Below are 26,236 nucleotides of genomic sequence, written 5' to 3'. Positions count from 1 at the left end.
AGAATGGCTACAGTAGAAGTAGAAAAGGGAAGGGAAGAATGGCAGATATGGAATAAACAGGTATCAAAAACTGATTGGCTATTAGAAGACAAAGGGAAATTCCTTAATGGAATCAGCCTTAGAGATGGCCAGCTAGTGTAATAGATCGAGGTGCTGGGTTTAGAATCAGGAGGACTTGTATTCAAATCTGGACTCAGATATTTATTAACTGTGTGACTCTGGGCAAGTCACCTAAACTCTGTTTGCCTTGGTTTCTTCATTTGTTAAATGGAGATGATAACATCATCTAATCTCACTAGGTCGTTATGAAGATCAAACAAGATAGTATTTGTAAAATGCTTAGCATAGTGCCTGATATATAAATGCTATCTATTATTATTATTATTATTATATATTCTGATACTATCAATGGATGAAGAGAAGTTGAGGTGGAAATTAAATGACAAATAATTGCTTAATAAATGCTCACTGAGTTGCATTAGGGGATGGGTTTTGAAGAAAAAATGGGCTTGTTTTTAGAAATGATGAATTTGAGTTGCTGGCAGGAACAGTTTTTATTTTTCATCTTTGAATCCCTAGCTTTCAACAGACTGCCATATATAATGCACTTAAACAAAAACAAAAACAAAGATTGTTTAGTTGACTTGAAGAAAGCTTTCAGAACTTTTTGAATAAGCTCAGCCAAAAGCTGCATTAGTATACTTGGAAATATCCTCTGGGAGTTGTCTCCTATAATGTCCCTCAATACTGTCTGTAAGAAAACTCTCTAGTGATTTAATTCTGTTGATTTACTCAACAGATAATGGACTAGAGTTAGTATTGAAGTCAAAATGGTGAAAAAGTAATTCCCAGAATCAGTCACTGAGTGCTTGAATCATCCCCCACAGTGAGGCTCCACAAGAGAATATGGACAATTCCCCCCTTTTCAATATGACCTGCGGGAATCCCCCACTCTCTTAGGAATTGAAACATCTTTTCATTGACAATAGAAACCAATGAATCAAATTAATCTATATTACTTGGCAAAAAATGGATATTGTGGTTTATTTTAATTGTTACAATAATTAGACTATTTCAGTAGATAGATTGGATATGGGATTTGCAAGGGAACTATTCCAGTAGTTTTTTTATTTTCATGTTTCTGGTACATGGCTAATAATAATTTTTTTGGTAGAATATGGAAGATCTCTTGAAGATGACATTCGTTCTGATACTTCTTTCATGTTCCAGAGAGTTCTTGTGTCACTTTCAGCAGTAAGTCAAATGTTTTAGGGGCGAAGGATGCAATTTTGATTGGAGGGATAATTTCGTTAAAGATACTCTTTCCAAATGGGTGAACCAAGTGTGAAACATTATTTAATAATACTTAAAGTTCTCCTGATGACTATACCATGAAAATGTCTCTGGATTCTCTATTGAATAAAATCTCTTTGAGGGCAGGAATTGTTTTCATTTTTGTCTTTATTGCTCCCAGAATCTGGCATTTTAATAACTTTGATGATTCATTCTCAGATCAGCCTATGTTCAGAGTACCCTATTGCCAAAGAGTTGTTTATCAGTATATTATTATTTCTGGCTCTAACCACTGATGAAATTAAGAGATAACATTGTGAACTGGGAGTAATACTTAGTTTTAGGATTAGAGAACCTGGGTTCAATGATGGTTCCACTACTTATCACCTGTGTTTTCATTGGCAGTGCTTTCATCTCTATGAGCTTCAATTTCTCCCCTATTCTTTCAAGCTCTAAATAATATCATCCTATAAAGAATAGCATGGGTCAGTTAAGAGAATGCCTTTACTGAATAAATCTGAATAATTATGGTTTGAAATGAATTAAGTAACATTTGAAAAGTCAGAGATGTATCAGTGGACAATAAACTCCAACTCTTCATTGACCTTCTGGCTCTCTTTCTAAATAAGCAAATCATGGCAAAATCTACTGGAGAAAATTGAGTTTGTATTGCCTTTTCCATTACCTTTGTGGCTCTAGATCTTCCTATGCTTCAAAGTCATTCAACATTTGACCATAACTTGTCTTCCCATGTTTTCTCTATCCAAATATGGTCTATACTTTTCTGACTATCATTTTTCCAATTAGAATGTTCTCCTTTATTTCTGGTCTACCCATCCTTCAAAGCCAGGTTGAAATCTTTTCTCTTTTATTTAGAGGATCACCATTTTAGAGCCAAAAAAGGATCATAGAAGACAGTTAGTCCAATTTTCCTCATTTTGTAGTGGAAGAAACTGAGCTCCAGGTAGGGGAAAGTATCTATCCAAGGCAGTAGAACAGTAAGTAACAGAGTTGGGATTTTAACTTGGGTCCTTTGACTCCAAATCAACCTTCTTGGATCTCAGTTTCCTCATTGATAAAATAAGTAGATTGGACTAGATAATTTCAGAGAGACCTTCAACTCTGTATCTCTGAGTCTATGATTTTATTTGAAACTTCCATTCCATTTCTTTTACTTTTCATGCTATTCATTTAGTATTTCTCACTTACTTGGGTCTTAATTATCTTCTCATGAGTCATCTCCCCTAATAGACTGTCAGATCTTTGAAGTAAGGGATTGTGGTTTATGTTTAAAACAAAAGCCCTGTGGCTTGGCACTGCTTTACACACATTATTATACTTATATACTTATCAGATCTTTTGACAACTTACATCTAAGATCTAACATCTAAGAAAAGGTGTTGGGTTGGATGAGTTCCAGTGTCCCTAACTTTCACTGCTATAATAAATGACCCTGAGAATCCAAGAGAACAGACTGATATAAAATAAAAATCCAGTTTTCAGACTTTCATGAAATCTACTTCAATGATAATAGTTGATTCCTTTTGATTTCAGGCAGGAAGAGATGAAGGAAATTATCTAAATGATGAACTTGCACATCAGGATGCAAAGGTTGGTATGGTGGCATGAATAATTTATTTGCTTCTTTTTGACCCACTGTGAAGTTTTTTGTCTAGTGTTCAGCATACTGTTTGGCACATTATTAGGTCTAGATAAATGATTATTGATTCATTGATTGATGGGTATTTTCATTATTTCACTGAGAAGCTATAAGATGGGAAGATGCCTTCAACCAAAAATGTGGATGAGGTATTTAAACAATTGATTAGTCACCATGGATAGAACATTGGACCTGGAGTCAGGAAGACCTGAGTCTCATATTCAAAGCTGAATATTATTATTATTATTATTATCATCATCATCATCATCATCATCATCATCATCATTTATTAGCTGTGTGACCCTGGGCAAGTCACTGAACCTCTATTTGCCTCAGTTTCCTCAAGTGTGAAATGACAATAATAACAGCACCCACTTGTTAGGTTGTTGAGAAGATCAGGTGAAATGAAATTGTAAAGTGTAATGTATGTAGCAAAGTATCTGGCTTTAACTAGGTCCTAATGCTTATTCTCTTGTCTTTCCACCCAATTAAAGAAATTTTCTCTAATTCAAATGTGAATTTTTTCCTCCTTCAAAGCAGCTAACATTTATGCCTATTAGTATAGTCCTTTGAAATGTAGTTGAATATTTTTGAGAGGCGGTGAACAGATGTATTTTTAATTAGTACATTTTCAATCCAAAAGAGAATTTGGTGGTCTTAAATGCAATGCACAGTGGTGGTTGAAAGTGTTTAGATGATTTCCCTCAGTGCCAGAAGGAAGAGTTAGAACTTCAGCATAAAAGTTAAAGAGAGACAAATTTTGACTCATTATCAAGTAAGAATTTAAAGCATTTATTAGAGAATAGGGATTGGAATTGTGATTTCACTGGTATATAGAGAATTACTGGATGAGGAAATTCCTACTCTCAAGGCTGGTCTGTATCTTCTCTGCTTATTTACAGTCTTGAACACTAAGAAGGTGATTGTTTTGCCCCATATTAAACAACTATTATGTGTCAAAAGAAAAGTTGAACTCAGGTCTTACTTTCTCCAAATCTCAGTTCTCCATCTTCCATCCCACACTGCCTTCAAAGCTACTCCAAAACAGTCAGTGATGCCTTATAAGATGGTAAATATCTCATTGGAAGTGTTCAAACAGAAATTAGGGGACTGCCAATTTAATACAAACTGTGTAAATGGGACTCTTGAATTAGTAATGAGTTGCAGTTGATAATTTTAAAAGTCTCTCTCAATTATAAAAATTTGTTTACTCTATAATGAATGTATGTTTATGAACCTTAGTTTTAAAGGTGATGGGAAGAATGTCCCTCTGTTTCTTCAAAGTTTCTCCAGCATGAAAGCATAAATTGATCAGAGTTGATCTCTGCCAATGTAAGAGATAAGTGTCAAAACTTTTTTCACCCTTTAGTGAACTTCAAATCAAATGGCAGAGTTGAAGTTCACTTGGAAAATTAGTACAACAGTGATTGGTGTTTAAATCCAGGAAAGAGGTTAGAGTTATAAGGAAGAGGACCAATGAGTAGAAGCAATTGGGATCTCTATCCCTAGTCATAATTTCAAGGTCACTATATTCCCAAGTTTTCATTTCTTGGGATTTTCCTCAAGTAGAAAAAAATAGTTAAATCTCTTTAAAATTTTAATCTTACTAGGAAAAGAAATTGTGACCTTTGGGGAAAAAAAAACCATTACCAATAAAATTCAGAAAACATAAAAAGAAAGAAACCAGGGCAGCTAGGTAGTGCAGTGGATTAAAGACTGGTCCTGGAGTCAGGAGGACCTGAATTCAAATCCTGTCTCAGACACTTAATAATTGCCTAGCTATGTGGCCTTGGACAAGTCACTTTAACCTCATTGCCTTAAATAAATAAAATTTTAAAAAACAATGAGTAAAAAAAAAGTCTACTTTAGGAAGTTAGTATGTATGGTGGCAAATCCATCTGGTAACCATCTTGACTGAAAGGAACAGAAAAGATGGTATTTCCCAACTCAAACTATCACATAGGGTAGTAAAATATTTAAATTCTCCACCATAGACTCCTTCACAGCTTTAGCTTTGTAAGTCAGGAGGTAGAAATTGGGGAAAGAAGGAAAAGCAAGCAATAGGGAGAAAGAGGAGCCAGTTTTTGTAGTAACATTTTATAGACTAAAAATGTGTTATCAGTTGCTTAAATATTGTTCTAGGTGACTTGACCAGCTTTTTTTGTGTGGATGATGAAACTAGGAAAAAAATTCTTATTGTCTTTCAGGAAGACATTGAGTACTTTTCATGGGAGGTAAAATGGTGCTGTGGAAAAAACCCTGGATTGGTTGGCAAGAGAAATAGCTGTGTGATGTGACTTTGGACAAATGACAGGCCTCAGTTACTTCCTCTATAAAATGAGTCTTTGGATTAGATGATCAGTGGCTCCCCAAACCATGAATATGGAATGTGGGAACTGAACTGGAACATCCTCAAGATTGATAAATTCTAAAAATTCTTTGAATTTCTAAAATATGATGTTTACTGATTGCAGAAGAAGCTAGATAGTTTAATTAACAGAAAAAGGAAGAAAAAGAGAAAAGAAAGCAATCACCTTTACTCCCAAGGATATAAAGCTATTGAAGGCTCCTAAAATCAGTGATTGAATTTCTGTTGAATTTGTAGATAGTAAATTCCAAATATGGGCCTAGATCCTGAAGCTAGACCTCATTACAATCTCTGACAAACCTAATCTTTCAGAACTTTAGTTACTTTTTGTTTGCTTTTTTAAAAAGATTAATGAGTTCAGAGAATTAAAGATGTAAGCACATAAATATTTGACATTATTCTTTGACAAATATTGTATCATCTGAAAAGAGCATAACACGATGGATATGGTTGGGAAGAACTGTATTCAAATCTCTTTGAGGCATTCATGGCTGTCTGATACTGCTAAGTGACTTAATCTTTCAGTGCCCCAGGCAAAGTTTTAAGACAGAGGAACTACTGGTCTGCATCAGTGGAGGGAGTTTTCACTCCCAAAAGGCCCCATGTGTTTGTAATTTCAATTACAATTCTAGACACCTCTCCCTCTTGTCCCCCCCAAATCATCTAAGCACTCCTAAGTGGAAGGAGGGTTCTCCTTTATAGACTAGAAATTGTGATGACATTTTAACAGGGATACCAAATAGGTGGAGAACGTCATACAACTAGAATTCATTTGGCACTGTGTGTTTGCCCATTGAAATCTTATGAACCTTGGAGACAATTAATGATTCAATCCATAAACATTTATCAATTGCCTATTATGAGCTAGGTGCTGGTCCAGTCTGAGGATCCAAAAGCAAAAAAATGAAAGAATCTCCATCAGTTAATATTCTAATGGATGAGAAAAGGACATATATAAGAATATACAGAATAAAATACAAATTAATACAAGGTAGTTAATTAGGGAGGTTATTAGTAACTGGGATATCAGGAAAGGTTTCATATAGAAGGGAATGCTTGAACTGAGTTTTGAAGAAAAAAATGGATTCTTTGAGGCAGAAGTAAAGAGGAAGTACATTACAATTTATGTGGAAAACCCAGTACAAAGGTGAGAGATGATGTACTGATGTGTGAGGAACTGTGGGAAAGTCATATAAGGCTAGAAAATGAGGTTGAATCTAGTTTATGAACAGCTTTAAAACTTAAATAATAGAGCTTATATTTTATACTAAACAATAAATAGTTTCTGTGTATTAAGGGTAAGGCTTCCAACCTGCTCACCCCATTTGGATTTGTGAAAAATATGTCAAGTAACCCAAGAATCTCTGGACTAGAAGAATCTAACCCTTTCATGTATTTTAATTCACATTAGGACTTGTATGAGGCTGGTGAGGCGAGATGGGGTACTGATGAGGTGAAATTCCTGTCTATTCTCTGTTCTAGGAATCGAAACCACCTACTCCATGGTAAAACTCTTGGTTATATTTTTTTTCATTAACTGGTTTATTAAAAATGTAATCCAAAAATAATCAAGTAATTAATAAATAAATAAACATCATTAATGACTATTTACACTTAATTTCAATACCTATAGGACATAATTCTTTAATCACTCCCATTATTTTGCCTTCTTTCATAAAGACTTCTAGATTTCTCTAGATTTCTGACCCTTGTTGGTCTTAATGGAATTACAGAATATTCCATCACATTAATGTAGCATAATTTCTATAACCATTCCTTTACTGTTGAACATTGAGAATGATAAGGGTCTTCTTTCTTTCTTTCTTTCTTTCTTTCTTTCTTTCTTTCTTTCTTTCTTTCTTTCTTTTTTTCTTTCTCTTTCTTCCTTCCTTCCTTTCTTTTCTTTTTTATTTCTTTGTTTCTTCTTTCTTCTTTCCTTCTTTCCTTTTTTGCAACTACTAATAAAGCATCTATGAAAGCATTCAATCAGAAAACTCTTTCCTAAAAGATAGCAATCTTTTGACTATATTCCTAATGATGAAATTATTGAGTCAAAGGGTATGATTCTTTTTGTAACATTTACCATATATTGCAGATTGTTTTCCAGAGTGATTCCACAAATTTCGAACTTTTCCATCAGTGAATGAGTATACTTGTTTCATCACAACTTTTACAGTATTGAGGATCACTTTTTATTTTATATCAGTCAGATGAGTGTGAAGTAACATGTCAAAGTTATTTTAATTTATATTTTGATAATTAGTGAGGATTTTTTCAAGAGAATTTTGATATTTTTCCACATAACTACCCTCTGTGAAAGATTAATTCATAATTTTATGAATTATATAGTTTTTCCTACTTTTTTCAGTACAGACAATAGTACTGTACTGAATAGCTTCACATCAAGTATATTATCTTGGAATGACTATTACTATATGTATTTGATACACACATGATACAAAAGGAAAAACACATTTGGAGTCAGGTAAACTGGGTTCAAATTTTAGTTCTGTTGCTTCCTTTACTACTTATATGACCTTAGACAATTCACTTAATCTCAATTTCTTCATCTCTTATATGAGGAGGTTAGACTACATCCATAAGCCATGTAGATCTTTATGTGGAGGTAACACTAGACTCTTAAAAGCTATGTCACTAGAGTACATAATGTAGCAGACTCTTATCAAAACTTCACTTTGGGGCTTTAGTGATGAACTGAATGTATATTATATGCATATCATCCACCTAATGGGGAAGCTCATCAACAGGTTGGCTGAGTTCAGGATGCTGAGTTCTTTGACCACAACAGCTCTCAAAGGTGGTGTATCAAGTTATAGAAAGGTTTCCAGCTGCTTTAGAGGCAGGACCCACATCGATGAAGTCCTGAAGTAGGAACATGGCAGAAGGCCTCTTGGCACTATGGAAATCAAGGTAGACCTGGAGTCAGAAATGCTAGATTTAAGTCCAGTTTCTACCATGGTTGAACCACCTAACCCCAGAGTTTTGTGAATAAAGATGCTCTGAAAATTGCACAACATAATAACATGTATTCTATATACCAAGAATTAATCAGAATAATGATGTAATTATTATTAATCATTAATGTGCTCAGAGCCTCTGTTTTGTGTGTGTGTGTGTGTGTGTATTTCTAGGAAACAGTCTTTATTATCAGGTCTCTGTCTTAATATCAGTGATCTCAAGATTTAGTATTCTAATTCAGTTATTTTTTTCAAAAGTATTCTTTAAGATATAGTAAGGAGGGGCGGCTAGGTGGTATAGTGGATAAAGCTTAGAGTCAGGAGTACCTGGGTTCAAATCCAGTCTCAAGACACTTAATAATTACCTAGCTGTGTGGCCTTGGGCAAGCCACTTAACCCCATTTGCCTTGCAAAAATCTAAAAAACAAAAACAAAATACAGGAAGGAAAATATAAATGGTAGTGGTACTTATTCTTGAATATTATTTAAGTAATTTAAAGTAATTGAGATAGCTTCTTTATAGGGTGTATTGATGAAATGAACAGGAGAGTAGTCATATATTTAATGTGTTTTTCTCGATATCTCATTCAACCAACTTGTGCAGATTTCTGTCTGATTTTTTTGTAGTGTGCCTTTGAATTCTTTGCAAGAAATGTGCAATGTGATTACAAAAGAGTGACTGCAATCAGGCAAAAGAAATTTAATGAAACATTTTATCTTTCACTTGTCATTTCAAGCATTAACCCGTAGCAAACTTTAGAAGCACAACCCTATGGTCTTCCATTGACATATTTTACATAGCTTATGGGAAACATTAAACCTTAAGTGGAATAAGTTTGGTAAACCACACAAACTAAAAAATTGAATAGGAGCAATCCATTTTGAAGTTTCAAATTATCCCACATACTTGGATGCTATCAACAGATAAGTATTGCTGCAAATAAATATTTATGGGCTTATCAACTTGGAGATTGTGAGTTTTCATCTGTTCCCTAGTGGGTTTTTTCAGTAGCATAAATCTCCCCCTGGTGGTGATGTCCTAGGAATGCCTTCAAAAGAAATATCTTTTGGGAACAATTGAAGCAGACCATCTAAAGTCTGGACCCTGGGGAGTCAGGGAACTGCATTTAAGGACTGGGAAGCAGATGCTGAGAGAAGCATTTGCAAAGCTGAACACGACTATTTGTTTCCAAAGTCGTGATGTGGTTGAATCCAGAGGGAGGAGAGAGGCAGTAGGAACACACTAGTGACAGCTGGATACACTTGGCAAATAATTGAAGAAAATCTAATTATGTCTTCGTCTATTTAAAAGAGTTGAAAGAAACAGCCAGTTCTTATTGAAACACTAATTAGTGAAGGGACTGAATGGCTTCAGTTTTGACTTGCTAAGAGAAAAAATAAGGCCAGAAGTTAATACCCAAGCCAGGAATTCAAGCACATGCACATTTAGCTAACCAAGGAAGCAATGAGCCAGAAACCAAACTTTCAAATTTTCAAGCATTCATTTTTCTCCCTCTCAGATCCCCTCTCCTGGAAAACAAAGTAAAACAAAACCTTTGTAACAAATAAGTAGTCAAGCAAAATAAATCCCAAAATTGACCATTTACAAAAATGTGTCTCATTGTTTCTATTTCTGAATAGTGTTTGATGAATACAAGAGAGTTTCCAAAAAGGATATCGAGCAAAGCATTAAATCTGAGACTTCCGGCAGCTTTGGAGATGCTTTACTGGCAATAGGTGAGAATCTATTTTTTTCATGTTCTTGTCCATGTTACTTAGTTTTTTTTTATCATGTAGGAATATATGTTTCTTTCTTGCTTTATAGGTTATTTAAACCACCATTGGTTTCCATGCAGATTTTAAACAAGGAGTATTTTTTAGCCTCTATTTTTCTAAGTATTATCTAACTTAAAATCATCATTTGTTGACTTGATTTCTTTCTGAAACTTCTTCCTCTACAGGTCAGAGAAGAGATGAGAGAATCTTGGAACTTATTAAACAGTCATTTTGAAACTATATATTTACCTTTTTTTATGACTTTTATGCCTGTTTTTGACAAGGACCATAAGATCCTAGATCTAGAATTAAAAGTGATCTCAGAGGCTGTCTAGCTTAACCATATCATCTTACATATGAGCAAATGGGGCTCAGAAAGCTTTCTTTAGGTCATAAAAGGAAATGAAGATGAGAGACAGGATTGAATCCAATTCCACTGACTTCAGAGCCACTATTCTTTCCACTTTATCAGTATTAAGATTAATTGAGGGCAATTTTTCTCCCCTTGGACATTTTTAAAATTAAATATGTTATTGTTGCTTTTAAAGAAAAACATTCCTGTGATTTTCTAATTTCCTCCCCATAAAATATCCATCCTTTAGAACAAAACAAATCGTGCCCTTATCTGATAACAGATTCTTCATTCCACGTCTGTGATATCCAACTTACTCCCCAAGAGGATGGCCTCTCTTCGAAAAGTACTTTAACATGACCTATCCCATTGACCTATTCATCCCCAAAGAACATTGTATGGTTAAAGTTTCTTTTTGAAAGGGATTGAAAAATGCTGTTTGATAGCTTGTCATAGAACATTTTGTCCTAGGGAACATTTTTTTTTTATCTTCTCAAACCTGAAAGTGCTATATAAAGTCAGTTATTACTATCTCCAGTGTTATTTTCACCATTTTTCATTCACAATATCTTTCTACTACTGTTTTTTTTCCCTCCACAGTAAAATGCATGAGGAATAAATCTGCATATTTTGCTGAAAGGCTCTACAAATCAATGAAGGTAAATGAATCAATCAGCAATATTTATTAAAAACTTAACATATGTCAAGTGAACATCTAGGTGGTATAGGAAGATGAAAACTCATCTTCATAATTTCAAATTCAGCCTCAGTCCAGTGTCCATGTCCTGTCTTCTTTATTTGGGTATATGGGATTCTGGGCAAGTCACTTTACTCTGTTTCCCTCATCTGGAAAATGAACTGGAGAAGGAAATGGTAGTATTCTCTGAAAAGAAAACCCTATTTGGGGTCATGAAGAGTCAGACACACCTGAACACATGAACATATTTTAGGCACTGGAGCATACAGAGATAAAAATGGAATAAGATGCTTGCCCTCAAAGAGGTATCATTTCGCCAGAGAGATGCAGAATAAATATTTTTAAACTCACAGTTTGGGAGGAAAGGGGTATCTAATAATTGAAGGAATCATGAATCCTGAAAAAGGTCAGTTGAGTCTCAAATGGAGTTGGGGTCCTGAGCCTCAGATTGCTCATCTACACAGAAATGGTAGTTGAATCCATGGTAGCTGATGAGATCACCAAAAAAAAAAAAAAGGACAAAAACATTCTGAAAGAGAACTCAGGGCAGGATCCTGATTTATACCCAAGCAAAGAGGGTAGGACATGGATACTGGATAAGCATAGAAGACCAAGAAGGAACACCATGGCAGAAAAAATCTAGTGAAGTGAAAGTAGGTAGAAAGAAAAAAAAATATACTAGAGAGAGAGACATAGGAAATGATGAGGAGTGAGAAGTTTCTCTCCAGTGGTAGAACTGAAGCCAGATTACAAGAGCTAAGAAGTAAATGGAAAGTAGAGAGAGACAATAACTAGATAGCTTTTTTCAAGGGTTTGGCTATATAAAGAATTGAGATATATATATATGGGAAAGGTTGTAAGAGATGGTAGAGTCATGGAATGGCCTTCCCCCCACCCCTTCTTTTTAGATTTGGGTGTTTGAAGACTTTAGGGAAGGGAGCCAGTGAATAGGAGAAAGTTGAAATTTAAGGAGAAAGAAGGGATGATTGAAGGTGTAAACCTGCAGAAGAGATAGAGGATTAGTTCAAGGCTACAAGTAGATGCTTGACCTTGAAAAAGAATAGAGCTATTTTATCTAATGAGATTAGAGCAGAGGAGGGGAGGATTGAGAATGAAGCTGAGATTATTTAAAGTGTAGGACTAAGGGAGAGAGTTCAACATAAATGAACTCATTTTTTTCAATAAAGAACACTTCATTGAAGGATAGTGAGACCCTTAACTGAAAGGGAGGAGGGAGGTGCTGTAGCTGGTCTGAGAAGAAAAAAGGTTTAGAAAAGAAGCTTGGGGGAGTGGACTAGAGAATCAATTAGGGAGGAGTAAAAGAATTGATGGGTAACAGTGAGATTTGTAGACTCAGTTGAATGGTTATGTGACTTCTTCAGTATCAGACAAACCGGAACAGAAAAGGCAGATAATGGGAATTATCTAGGGATGGGTCCTGGGAAAGGAGGCATAGGTCTTTGGGGCAAAGAATTCCAGAGCTGAAGAAAATGTAAAGTTAAAGGGTTTAGATTTTGAAGGGAGGAAATTGAGACCAGAACTGAAGGAAAGACCTTGGGAAACAGACTTGGGTGGAATGATTGAAGGTTGCATTGAAGGCAGAAGAAGCATGTAGAAAAGAGGCACAAGAAGATGAGGAGTGGTGTCATTTTTTACTTAATAACATGTTTATAAAGCGTTTTGCACATGACATCCATCATTTACTTTATCTCAGAATACTCCTGTGATAACCCAGTTGACTTAAGCATCAGCAAAATGTAAAATCTGAGGAAGCAGAACTAATTTGCTCAGGGTCCCTTGTTTGGGAAGACTTTGAAATGGTTATTGTTAACCACATGCAAATTAGATACATGTGTTGGCATATAAAATAAGGGGAGTCATACAGTCCTGAGTTAAAGAATTAAAGAAGAAATTTGGTGTTCTCATTGTTCCAGCCTGTATCAATAACCATCATTCCTAGTTTGGTGTGATTTTGAATTTTGTTCCCCTTTGCCTTTCTTAGGGCTTAGGGACTGATGATGACACTCTCATCAGAATAATGGTTTCCCGTTCAGAGATTGACATGTTGGACATAAGGGAGCAATTCAAGAGGCTCTATGGGAAGTCTCTGTATTCCTTCATCAAGGTAAGTCAGAAAGACTGGCTTTACCTAGAAAGGGCAGACACTTTTAAGAAGATAGATTTCTAATCAAATTCATTTGGATGCTAATGAAGACTCTAGCCAACTTCTTGCTCCCTTGTCTCTGAATTTATCAGAGAAACAAACCTGCCTTGGAAGGGACTTCATCATCACATAGTCCAAACTCAAACCTGCACAAGCAGCTCTTTGAAAATATTTCTGCTTGAACACATCTTAAGAAGGGAATTCATTGTTAGTTAGATTCATCACTCAACCTTAAATCTGCTTCTTGCAACTCACTGGTTCTGGTCTTCCCTCTGGGGTCAAACAGAACAAATCTAATTCCTCTTAGATGTTATAACTTTTCAGGTTTTTCATGTTTCTCATGCCAAGTTTTCTCTTCTTTAGAATAGTCAAAGTTCTTTCAATTGATCCTCCTTTGGCATGGTCTCTAATTGACCATATTTGTAGCCTTGTTAATGCCTCTTATTGATAATCTCCAATTTATCATAGATAGATAAATAGATATGAATATCTTGTTTATCCATAGTTATTTTTTATTGTCTCCACCATTAGCCTGTGAACTCCTTGAGATCAGGGACTGTCTTTTGACTCTCTTTGTATACCCAGTGCTTAGCTCAGTGCTATGAATATCTAGAAGGTACTTTATAAAGGCTTGTTGATTGATAATCATGAACTGCAGTCCCTAGAAAGGGACGCAATATTTCAGGTGTGGTCTGACCAGGACAGGCAGTCTAGAAAGAGAAATTATCGGAAATTTCTCAGTCTTTTCCTTCCCCCAGATTCTTAAGACTTGGCAAGGTTAGAAACAGGAGGTGGAAGAGTTCACAGAATGTTTGATTTATCTGCATAATCATTCTTGTGTGTATGAAGGCAGTGCAAAATTTATACCTTAGTGTTTTTGGAGAAGCAGAATGTAGGATGACATAAATTAGGCCCGTATTTACCTACTGACGAGTTTTGCTAACCAATCTGGTTTGTTATTGCTTTCTTCTTTGAAAATAAAGGCATTATTTAAAATAGAGAGGAAAGTAAATTAGGCAGAGGACACTGGGAGAAGATGTGGTGGTACTGATTACTATGAATTACTATGAATATTGAATAGCTTTTTAGTCATATCAGATCTTTATTTCCCACCTGGTCACTTGCTTGAAAGCCAGTATGGTGGAATGGAAAGAGAACAGCACTAGATTTGGAGTTAAGAGAACCTGGTTTGAAATTCTGGTTCTGCTACCTCTGTGGCCTTGGTAATTTAACTTAACTAGGTCTTGGTTTCCACATCTTGAAAAACAATGATAATGGACTAAATAATCTCTAAGGTCTCTTGCAACTCTAAATCCTTTGATCCAGTGGATCTGAGAAGCCAAAGGCGGACTTTAAAAATGAATTGTACTCGTCAATGCTACTTATTACTGGATCTTCAACTTCAGGTTAGGGTTAATGATTTAGATGACTTCATTAAGTCTTCTGGATATGACTGACAATTTGGAGAGGCAGCAAATAAGGAGTTTTAACCTAGATCTTTTTTTTTTGTTTTTTTTTTTGTTTGTTTTTTTAGGTTTTTGCTAGGCAATGGGGTTAAGTGGCTTGCCCAAGGCCACACAGCTAGGTAATTATTAAGTGTCTGAGACCAGATTTGAACCCAGGTACTCCTGACTCCAGGGCTGGTGCTTTATCCACTGTGCCACCTAGCCGCCCCTTAACCTAGATCTTTGTTGAATTAATAAACCTGCATGTCTTTTCTAAATTTGCAGCTTTTACTATTGCAATATGAGGTGGATTTCTTACCTTATTTATTTAGGTAGAAAATATCATTTACTAAGCTGCTTTTTAAGAGTTAAAAGTTTCAACTTTGAGGTTAAACCATACATTCCATAAAGCATGATGACAAAAGATGACAAAAGATGGAAATAGTGTGTTAGGGAGCTGACGAATTAGAGGCATGGTAATACAATGTATGTAGTTATAAATTGATTTAACTAACTATTCTGGAAGATCATTTGGAATTATGATTTATTAAAAGGTGATCAAATACCCATACTTTTTGACACAGAGACCCCACTACAAGGCCTGAACTCTAAGGAAGTCAGAGAAAGAATGTTCTATCAACACTAAAATATTCCTTGTAAGCTTTTTTTGGTAGCAAAAAGCAAAGTAGATGCAAAAGAGGAAACAAAATAGATGCTCATCAGTTGGAGAATGCTTAAACAAATTATGATGCATGAAGGTAATGGAACATTATTATGCCATAAGAAACTGGGATAGATTGGAATAAGCAAAACCAAAGAAAACAATAGACACAATGACTTACTCAAATACTCAGATGGCCAGATCTGTGATCCCAATTTGGAAGCTCCTTCTAACAATGAGGATCTCAAACTATCCATATCCATATCTTTACATCCTTTGTCCTATGTCCAATCTTACCTATGTCCTCACATAAGTTCGATACAGAGGATCCATTCAATGTGATGGATCATCCTTCCTTACTTTCTCCTGAACATCTCAAGGGGACTTGTGGAATGTTCTGACTATCCAATCTGTTACTCCTCTACCTTACCAAGTGGCCAGCTCATCATCTATTCCTATCATACCATTCTTTAACAAAAAGTTATAAGCAATGGAAATTAATTATTCCAACAGAGCAGACAAAGGGAGTTCAGAAGGTGCCTTGGTCAGCAAACTTCTGATTTTCTTGAAAAATGGAGAAAGGTAGCTGCCAAGGGTGATGCCAAGATGGACTGTTAACTAGTTTGCAAAATCTTATAATTTTGTAATAATCTGTTGGCAGAACCTTCACTTTGAAACCCTAAAATCTGTCAGTTGTGGATATGCTTCGAGAGAAGATAGAGATGGCAATAAAGAGAGCACAGGGACTAGAACCATTTTTGAGTATTTATAGCAAACTTCAAACTAGGACATGACTTATTATTTTGATTGCCTAGACTTAAGAAAATGTTGGACAAAATGTTAATAATGCAGGTTAAACTCCAGAAAGCCAGCTGTTACACATTTTCTTGCATGCTCCCAACTTAGAATATAATTTAAAAGGATATAAGCTCCATAACTTAACCCTGTTAATTAATTGTAATGACCAAAGTAAGTCCTGAAAATGAAATGAAATGAAAGGGAACCTCACTCTACTCTTTGTACAAAAAAAAAGTCTATAGATATAGAACCCTGAATGTACTGACAGATTTGTTTGATTGTATTGTTTAGTTTTCCTTAATTTTTTTAAAAATTTCTTTATTTTAAAATAAATGTAGGATGGTTCAGGGGTAAGGGAGGAAGAAAGGATATTTTGAGAAATGAAGATGATAATATTAAGATATATTAAACTGCAACTTAGAGATTATCAAATTTAACCTCTTCTTTCATAGAGTAGAAAATTCCATATGCTATCCCAGCTTTCATTTATAAACACAACTTCTTGATCTTCTCACATTGCATAGAGAAGAAAAGTAACTAGCCCAGGTTATTTAAAGTGTTAGATTAAGGATTTGAACATAGTCAGGACCCTTTGACTCCAAATTCAGAGTTTTTCCACCTTAGTATGAGGAAATTGTGATCTTTAAAAACTCAAGAGACATAGTTTCTAGCTAATTTATCACTTTAATAATTATACTAGGGGCTGCTAGGTGGCGTAGTGGATAAAGCACCGGCCTTGGAGTCAGGAGTACTTGGGTTCAAATCTGGTCTCAGACACTTAATAATTACCTAGCTGTGTGGCCTTGGGCAAGCCACTTAACCCCATTTGCCTTGCAAAAACCTAAAAAAAAATAATAATTATACTAACATAGTATTAATAAAAGGAATGATCATTTGGTCTTCTTGGACCAAATATGCCTCATAAGCAGTGGGCTCAGTTTGTTGTTGTTATTCGTCTTTCATTCTTGGAGAGGACAATGACATCAGGGAGATGAAAGTGAATTAGATTTAAATGAAGATAGGCTGTTCAAAATCACCAGCCTCATGTTCTCCTCCAGAGCTGTCTGGGTTCAGTGGTCAGATATAAAACAGGACAACTGGAGATGCCCCTGGATGTGAGGCAATCAAGGTTAAATGACTTGTCCAAGGTCACACAGTAAGGGTCTGAGGCCGGATTTAAACTCCTGACTTCAGAGCTGGTGCTCTACCCACTGTGCCATCTAGCACTCCATGAACTATTATAATAGCTTCCTTATTGGTCATTCTGGCTGGATTTTCATTAATTTCTCCACCTACCTTGGATGGAGAATCAGTGAGGAAAAATTATAGGGAACAGTGGTCCAAGAGGAATTAGAAGATTCTAGTCTGAAGTAATGAAGAAGGAAGAGTTTCTGAGCACTGATTGGGCTATGAGGCTAGAAGACCAGGCCCTTCTGGTGGCTGTCACAAGTAATATTATTTAAGTCAGAAACTGTCTAAATACTTCAAGGAAATACCATTTTTCTAACTATGGCATTATTTCTTCTAGGATGACACATCAGGAGATTACAGAAAGGTTCTGCTCATACTCTGTGGAGGTGATGATTAATGTTCATTCTATCTACACTGGATTGAAATGAATCAAGAACCTAAGATTTGGGCTGTTTTTATTATTATTTGGCTTCATTTTTCTATAAGGCTGTTCAGAATTCATTTAAAATGCTTATTGTTGATTAAAAACAGTGTAGTTACCTTTTAATATGAGTGATCAGCTATTGCTCAGTGTTTTCTATACAGTTAGAACTAGATTTTCTTATTTTTAAGTTTATTAACTCAAACAACTTTCAAAAGATTTTTCTCAATGTTCTTTCTAGGGAAATGAGAACATTCAATGTTACTTTTATTTAAAATGTTTTATTGATAATTTTTTTACATCACCATTTATTATTGTTTGAAATTTTCTTGGTGGTTGTCCACGTAAAAGAAGATTGAAGGCTTGATAGACAGTCTTCCTACAGCTTCACATCACCTCCGCCTCACAACCCTTAGTCCTATTCCTAAACTCTACTGCTTTGCCTGGCTAACAACTTTTTAAAATTTGCTATCATGTTGGTAAAAAACCCCCACCATTTTATCTCTTTAAATAACTGTAGAAAAAGAATATTCACATATCTACTCTTGTTTTTATGATGGAGATGATGATTCTAGCAATAACAGATCTGAGGGTCACAAATGATAACTCCTGCCTATAATCCCTGTTACTTGGGGAGGTTGAGGCTGGTGGATCCCTTGAGGGTAGGGGTTTTGAGCTACAATGGAAGTGCTGGATTATGTCTGCAATAAGTCTGGCAACAGTATGGAAGGTAGGGAGAGGATTATCAAACTGGCCTAGATCAGAAACATCAGCTCAAAATGTTAAAAAATCTTATCTATTGTGTTTGATTTTAAAAGCTCAAATTTCAAATGTATTTAGTTTGGGAAACTTCCAGTCCAGTAACAATAGTATCACAAATAAAAATTATTTACTTCTAGACTTGTCCACAATTAAAAAAAAACCTGCTTTTCTCTGAGAATATGATGAACAAGTTAAATTCTGAGTGTGCTTCTGTCTGTCACTTCATTCTGTAATTAGAAACAAATGACTAATGTTCTGCAGGATGTTTTATGCCCACAAAAAATGAAGATTTTATTCAGATGTCAATCTCAGAGGCCTAACTGGTGATTTCTTTTCCTGAAATATAAAAATTTGGTGGCAATGGTAGCATAGGGGACCACCCAACCACAGATGTCATCTGCCCCTTTTCTCTTAAAGAGTTGGGGAGGAAAGTGAGTCTAGGAGACAGCCATACCGGAACCATGGGCACTGTAATAGACCATGGGGTATAGCAATGGGACCATAGTCTCTACTAGGGAAGAAGCATACTCTCCTAGATATTAGTTTCCTAGGACCAAACCCTATTTTCCTCACACTAATTGCAGCACTGAAGAAACAAGATGTGCAGAGGTGGTCCTATACCTGGCTAATGAGCTAAATTTTGTTGACAGAGCTGCCTTATTCTCCCTTTTTATGATCTATAATAATTCTGTTTCTACATAGTGCCTTTGGACTCTACATCTAGTGCAGCTGTCTAGCTTTTATGATTTGATATTTTAACATAGAAATTATTTTCATTTAAATGTCATTTATGGCTTTCCTGTGTAAATTTAATAAAAACATTGTATCTTTATAACTGAGAGTAATCTTTTTCTTCTGGATTAGTTTTCTGTTCCTAGATTTTGTTTGTTTCTTACAAAAAAATAAAAGTTTTTGGAGCTGCTGTGCCATATTTAACTACTATTAGGATTGACAGGGGACAGCTAGGTAGTGCAGTGGATAGAGTACCAGATAGAGTTTCTTAACCTTGTTTGTCTTAGTTCATTCGTCAAACTTATGTAGTATTTTTGTCAAGAAAACACAAATATAAGTGGCTAGATGATGTAGTGGAGAGAGCACTGGCCCTGAAATCAGGAGGACCTGAGTTCAAATTTGACCTCAGATATTTAATAATTGTCTGGCTGTGTGACCTTGGGCAAGTCACTTAACCCCTTTGTCTTAAATAAAAAATTTTTTAAAAGAGTGGCAAATTTTAAGACAAATTTTTTAGATAGTCAATGGTGTGAAAATAAATTCTCAGGAGCGTCAAATAATCACTAAGTAGTTTGAAAGAAATAATACACCCACTAAAGCACCTAATTTAGTCTTTGAATAATTATTGTGAATTGGGAAATTTTTTAATCCATCACATTTGCTTATTATACTTTGGAAAGGTAGAAATCAATGATTTTTAAAATTTAGTGACAGAAGCCTAATCAAAATACCTAAGCTGCTGATGTATTTATGGTAAATTGTTAATCATTTCTGCTAATAATAGAGACTAATGGTGCAGAAACTCTGAAAGCATGTAATTGCTAAGCCAGTTATATGTGGGTGCAGTATACCCAGCCAGTGGCAGCCACCTCTCCCATCCTACTGCCAGGGTGGAAAATAGTGGGGGAAACTGGCAGAGTTGGTGGCAGTAGCCCCAAGGCCATATATGGCTTGTAGTTGACCTGTGCTTAGAGGGGTCCTGCATATTCAAGTTCACTGCATATTGACTTAGTTTTCCAATGTAATATTATCTATATTTTACTGTATTTTTGTCAAGTATTTCTCCATTACATTTTAATTTGGTTCCAGTCTCAGATTACCTCTGACACCTCTATCCTAGTGCAGCAAAGGCTAAGGACTAAGTTGACTGTGTCCCAAAGCCCTATGTTACCATAAAAATGAACTCCTCCCCTGCTACTAAGGTTTAAATGTTACCCCTTTGTCAGTCACTCACCAAAAAAAGTGGGCCTGGGTTATTTTGGGGATATTTCTCCCCATGCTTATAGCCCCTCTCGGAACATTTGGAAAAAACTAACAAAAGAGCAGTGTAAGTACGACAAAAAAATGAAGGGATTCTAGAATCAAAGGATCTGGGTTCAAATCCCACTTCTGATAACATCTGTATGAATTTGGACAAATGCATTTAACCTCAATGGACTTCAGTTCTCTCATAACATGAGAGGTATCTAAGAAACGTCCCTTCCAAGACTACCATATAAACTTCCTTATTGATCACCCTAAAGTCCTTCCTCAGTGTCACTAGGTTAACTTTACTAAATTGTCACTCTCTTGCTCAGTAAACTCCAATGATTTCTATTACCTCCAAAATCAACTTTAAAAATCTCTTCTCAGCCTGGTCCCTAAATATCTTTTCCAGTCTTTTTATACTTTACTCCTCTTTGTGCTGCTTCTTAAACACAACACTCCATGTCTTAAACTCTCTGCCTTTGCACTGACTGTTCCCCATGCCTAGAACACTCCTCATTTCCCCTTCTTGGAGTCCCAGATTTCCTTCATAACTCAGTTCAAACACCATTTGGCATCACCAGATCCCTGCTTCTCCTCAGCCCCTCTCCATGATAATTTGTATTCATTTTGTACATATTCTTTTTATTCTCCCCAAGTGTCTGTGAACAATTAAACACAGAATAACTGATCAGCATGACACTAGTTTTCAAATTAGATATATGGTTTGTTTAAGATGTATAATTATGAGCAAACTCCTTTCATCAGTCTTTGAATCTGACATGGTTTCATTAGTATGACTTTAAATCCTTGGTTAAGGGTCTCCAAGCAGCAAGGAGAGCTAGTCCAACTTCCCAGCCACACAGGACTAGGGTCAAACAATAACTAAGGTTTTCTCTCAATTATCAAAATTGAATAAAATTTTTCCCCAAGACAGAGCAGGACTATTCTCAAAATTGAATAGAAAGGAAACAGAGCTAGCTCTAGAATTGAGTCACAAGATGGAGTTGATGTGATTCACTCAATTCCATAAATAACCACTTGTTATCCTAACCCCCAATTCTTTCACCAGGTATGGCATTTAAAAAATTCAAGAGACATAATTTCTGGAAAATTAGTCATTTTATTATTAATGCTAGCATTTTAATAAAAGGCGAATGGCATGAATAATATGTTTCTATGTTTAGTAGGGCTATCCATTTATAGCATATTAAATTGCTTTCTGTCAGGGGGAGGAAGAAAATATAAAATTCAAAACCTTGAAAAAAAAGATTGTTGAAAACTACCATTGCATGTAGTTGGAGAAATAAATAAAATATTAAAAAAATACCCCCCTCAAAAAAAAAAAGGATTTGGCTTTACAATCCACACAAGGGGATGAAGATCTATTATCCATAAAGTGAAAAACTGATACTGAATCATGTCTGTCCCCTTCCCATAGAGAGATCATGGACAATAAGGTTCACAATAAGGCATAGCCAATGAATTAATGTATTTTCTTAACTTTGTTATAAAACTTCATTCTTTGGGGCTGGAAGAATCACTGAGAAGTGATAAAGAGATATTTAGGCAAGCTTCAATAAAATATTAACTTAAAAAAAAGTGAATTGTACTCTCAAATGCTACAAACAATCTTGGCTGCTTGTCAAGAAATGCATGACAGTTTCTATATCCTTGGAAGAGGGGTATTCCTGAGGACAGCAAGCAACTCTGACTGCTTAGAAGTTAACAAGACAATATTACAATGAAGAATGGGACCTATTCTAATGAACTCTGGTTGTGTTATTTACTTCCAAGTTATTCCCATCTTGGGCAATCTATTCAAAACATTTATCTCCATCCAAACCCAAGTAGAGCACATCCCACTTGGATGGAGAACAAAATTTTTTAGAAAATTAGGACAGCTAGGTGACAGAGGCCCTGGAATCAGAAGAACCTGAGTTCAAATGTGACCTCAGACCCTTACTAGCTAGTGACCCTGTGCAAGTCACTTAACTCTGCCTCACAACCAGGCCATCTCCAGTCATCCTGATTCATATCTGGTCACTGCACTCAGATGGCTCTGGAGGAGAAAGGGATCTTGGTGACTTAACACAGCTCCTCCCTCACTCATAGTCTTTTACAAGAATGAAGGACAAACAATAACAATATTAAGAAAGTTAATCCAATCACATTATCAGCAGTACTTTCAGAGACTGAACTTTTTGAAAAAAGGACTTTACAAAAAAGGGGAATTGTGGATATTCCTAAGTTGATTATTAATAACCATTTCTCTTAGTGCTTACTTAATAAATGCTTATAGAAAGCAACTTCCTTTACTTAAACATTTAATGAAATTATTTGATTTAAAAAGTTGAAACTAGAGCTCAATATAGTCCCCTAAGAGACCACTCAGTGGCAAGGCAGAACCAGGATGGTGGAATAAAGTCAGGGACTCACTCAAACTCTTCCCCAAAACCACTCCAAATACCCTTAAATAATGACTCTAACCAATTCTAGAGTAGCAGAACCCACAAAAAGACTGAGTGGAAGAATTTTCCAAACCAAGATTACTTGGAAGACCTGGGGGAAGGATTTGCTCCCCTGAATGAGAGAGGAGTGCAGAGTAGTAGGGGGAGTAAACAGGAACAGACTTTGAGGTGGCTGACTCAGTGATAGTGGTGGCATTTTCCAGACTTCTCAGCCCTGGGATTACCAAGGACAACTTGGAAGGTTAGCAGAAAAGTTTTTCTGCACCAGGATGAGCCTGAAGCATAGTCCAGTGCAGGTCTTTGCCATGCAGACCAAACCCTAGCAGAGCTTGAGCAGGCCGGGGGGGGGGGGGGGGGGGGGGGGGGGGTGGGGGGGGGGCGGCCTGAATGAATACCATCAGCAGCTTCCAGAGCTCAGTCCATGTAAGGCGGTCTGATGGAGATCACAGGACCTCTTTACCATTACTGAGGCAGTACTCTGTTGTTTTTCTCTTACTCAGATCTGGGTCCCAGTCCCAGGAAAAGGAGCTTTCTGCACCAGTGGAGTGCAGAGGGGAGTGCTTATGGTCACCCAAAGTCCAGAGCATAGGTAATTATAACATCTCATAAGAACTTGAAAGAACTGAAAACTTGAAAAGTAGCTCTGAAAATAGCTGCAAAAACCTTCAAAAGCTTGAGACAATGCACCCTCCACCCTGGAAGCAGAATCCCAACTTAACAAAGAGTTAAAATCACATAATAGGCTGGGGAAATGAGCAAAGAACAGAAAAAAAATCTGACCATAGAGAGTTACTATGGTAATATGGAAGATCATTCAGAAGAAGATAACAAAGTCAAAGCTTCTACTTCCAAAGCCTCCAAGAAAAATATTAATTGGGCTCAGGCTATGGAAGAACTCAAAAAGGACTTTGAAAATCAAGTAAGGGAGATAGAGGAAAAATTTGGAAGAGTGTATATATAAGAGGGATGAGGCAAATCATGAAAACTGAGTCAGTATCTTGGTGAAGAAGATACAAAGAAAAACTGAAGAAAATAACATCTTAAAAACCAGACTGGGTCAAATGAGAATGCTTAAAAAGTAGAACTGGCCAAATGGAAAAGGAGATAGATACAAAAGCTCTCTGAAGAAAATAATACAGAATGGAGCAAAGGAAACTAGTGATTTTGTGAGAAATCAAGAAACAAAAAAATAAAAAGAATGAAAAACTAGAAGAAAATTTGAAATAACTCATTGCAAAAATGACTGGAGAATATTTTCATCCTTGGGAACAAGAGGACTCCTTAAATAGGGTGGCTAGGTGTCGTAGTGGATAAAGCACTGGCCCTGGAGTCAGGAGTACCTGCGTTCAAATCTGGCCTCAGACACTTAATAATTACCTAGCTGTGTGGCCTTGGGCAAGCCACTTAACGCTGTTTACCTTGCAAAAAAAACCCCAAAAAACTAAACTAAAAAAAAAAATGACTGGAGAAATAGATCCTAAAGAGATAATATAAAAATTATTGGACTACCTGAAAGCCATGTTCAGAAAAAGAGCCTAAACATTTTTTTTTGGAAATTGTCGAGGAAAACTGCTCTGATATTCTAGAAGCAGAAGGTAGAAGAAAAATTGAAAGAATCCACCAATCACCTCCTAAAAGGGATCCCAACAGGTAAATAGCCAAATATCAAGAGTTCTCAAGGAAAAGAGAAAATATTACAAGCAGCCAGAAAAAAGCATTTCAATTATCATGGAGTTAAGATAACCCAAGATTTAGTAGCTTCTACATTAAGGGATTGCTGGGCTTGGAATATGACATTCTGGAAGGCAAAAGAACTTAGATTAAAATCAAGAATCAATTACCTAGAAAAACTGAACACACTTGGGGAGAAAAAATGAACATTGAGTGAAAGAGAGGACTCTCAAACTTTCCTCATGAAACCAGTGGAGCTGAACAAAAAATTTCAAATACAAGACTCAAGTGAGGCATAAATGGGTAAACATGAAAAAGAAATCATAAGGGACTTAAGTGATGTTGAACTGCTCATATTCCTGCAGGGGAAGATGATATTGATGTCATAAACTTTCTCATTTATTAGGGCAGTTAAAAGGAGCATAGATAGATAGATAGATAGATAGATAGATAGATAGATAGATAGATAGATAAGACTAATATAGGAGTTGAAGTTAAAGGAATGTTTTAAAAAATGGAGTTAATGGGTGAGAGAAGAAAGGGGGAAGGGGGAGGTATAATGCGGTAAGTTATTTCAAAAGGCAAGCAAAAGGTTGTGCAATGGAGTAGAAGGTGGGGAGGGAAAGGATAGTGAGCCTTACTCTCATCTGAATTGGACATTTATATAAAGCATTCCTTCCTTTCCCTAATGGAATCCTTATCAGTAGGGTCATGAAGCAAACATCATGACTTGGGGAAGAAACCATAGTACATATTGTGACATATTTATGAATGAATATGTAATTTCATTGGTTGTTGCCAAACATTTTATGTTAATTTTCTATAAAAATATTCTTCAATTCACTTTGAGTCAGTTTTCTAATTGGCTTCATCAGTTTTCTAATTGGCTGTATTACTAATTGAGTAATCTGTGAGCCTTAGAGAAATAATAAACATATGTTTAACCTAATTTCTATTTGTCTTAAGACCAAACTCTGTAAAAAGAATTTTAACATCTCAGAGGTCATACAATTGGATAGAGAGCTGCACCTGATATGATGAGACCTGGGCTGGCCTCCAGGTTTTCTTCTTCTTTATAAAATAAAAGGATTGGATTCAGTGACATATGAGATCCTAACCTGCTCTATGATTCAACTCTGCATTTCACCAATGAGGAGGATGAAACCTGGGGAGATTTTGTCAGGTCCTGTCATCCCAGAGGCAGTCTCTTCTTAATAGGTAATTGGATATGATTATTCAGATCTCCCTGGAATGGGAGTAGGGGTGAGAAAAGTGGGAAGGGAAATAGATATTTCTCTAAGGCCTGAACATATATTCCCCCCGGTGATATCATTTTGAGAGTGGAAAGGACAAACAAAAGATTTCCACTATATTGTTATAGAATGTCACAGCTAGAAGGAACCTCAGAGATTATTTAGTCAAACCTTCTCCATGTTACAGAAAAGGCCACTGAAGAGGAAGTGATTCAGAAGATAGCTAGTTAGTAGCAGGGGTAGGATTCAAACCCCAGACTCCTGATGTCAGCCTAGTGTTCCTTCCTTAAAATCACAC

General features: G+C 36.0%; 1 protein-coding gene across 5 annotated transcripts in view; it reads left to right on the top strand.

Annotated features, from left to right (window-relative positions):
- Positions 1–19,401, top strand: part of ANXA4 (annexin A4) — a 64,370-nt gene extending 44,969 nt beyond the window's left edge. For all 5 annotated transcript variants that reach the window (XM_074207754.1, XM_074207762.1, XM_074207764.1 and 2 more), the window contains 7 exons: positions 1,175–1,254; positions 2,848–2,904; positions 6,733–6,826; positions 9,941–10,036; positions 11,028–11,086; positions 13,127–13,249; positions 17,721–19,401. In XM_074207754.1, the coding sequence (XP_074063855.1) occupies positions 1,175–1,254; positions 2,848–2,904; positions 6,733–6,826; positions 9,941–10,036; positions 11,028–11,086; positions 13,127–13,249; positions 17,721–17,780 (569 nt within the window). In that variant the 3' untranslated portion in view covers positions 17,781–19,401. The remainder of the gene's footprint in view (positions 1–1,174; positions 1,255–2,847; positions 2,905–6,732; positions 6,827–9,940; positions 10,037–11,027; positions 11,087–13,126; positions 13,250–17,720) is intronic.
- The last annotated feature ends 6,835 nt before the right edge of the window (positions 19,402–26,236 follow it).

The sequence above is a fragment of the Macrotis lagotis genome, chromosome 1, assembly GCF_037893015.1.
Source record: "Macrotis lagotis isolate mMagLag1 chromosome 1, bilby.v1.9.chrom.fasta, whole genome shotgun sequence".
In the NCBI taxonomy this organism is placed as follows: Eukaryota; Metazoa; Chordata; class Mammalia; order Peramelemorphia; family Peramelidae; genus Macrotis; species Macrotis lagotis.
Note: the sequence above shows the minus strand (reverse complement) of the source record. Positions and strands in the feature narration are given on the sequence as shown.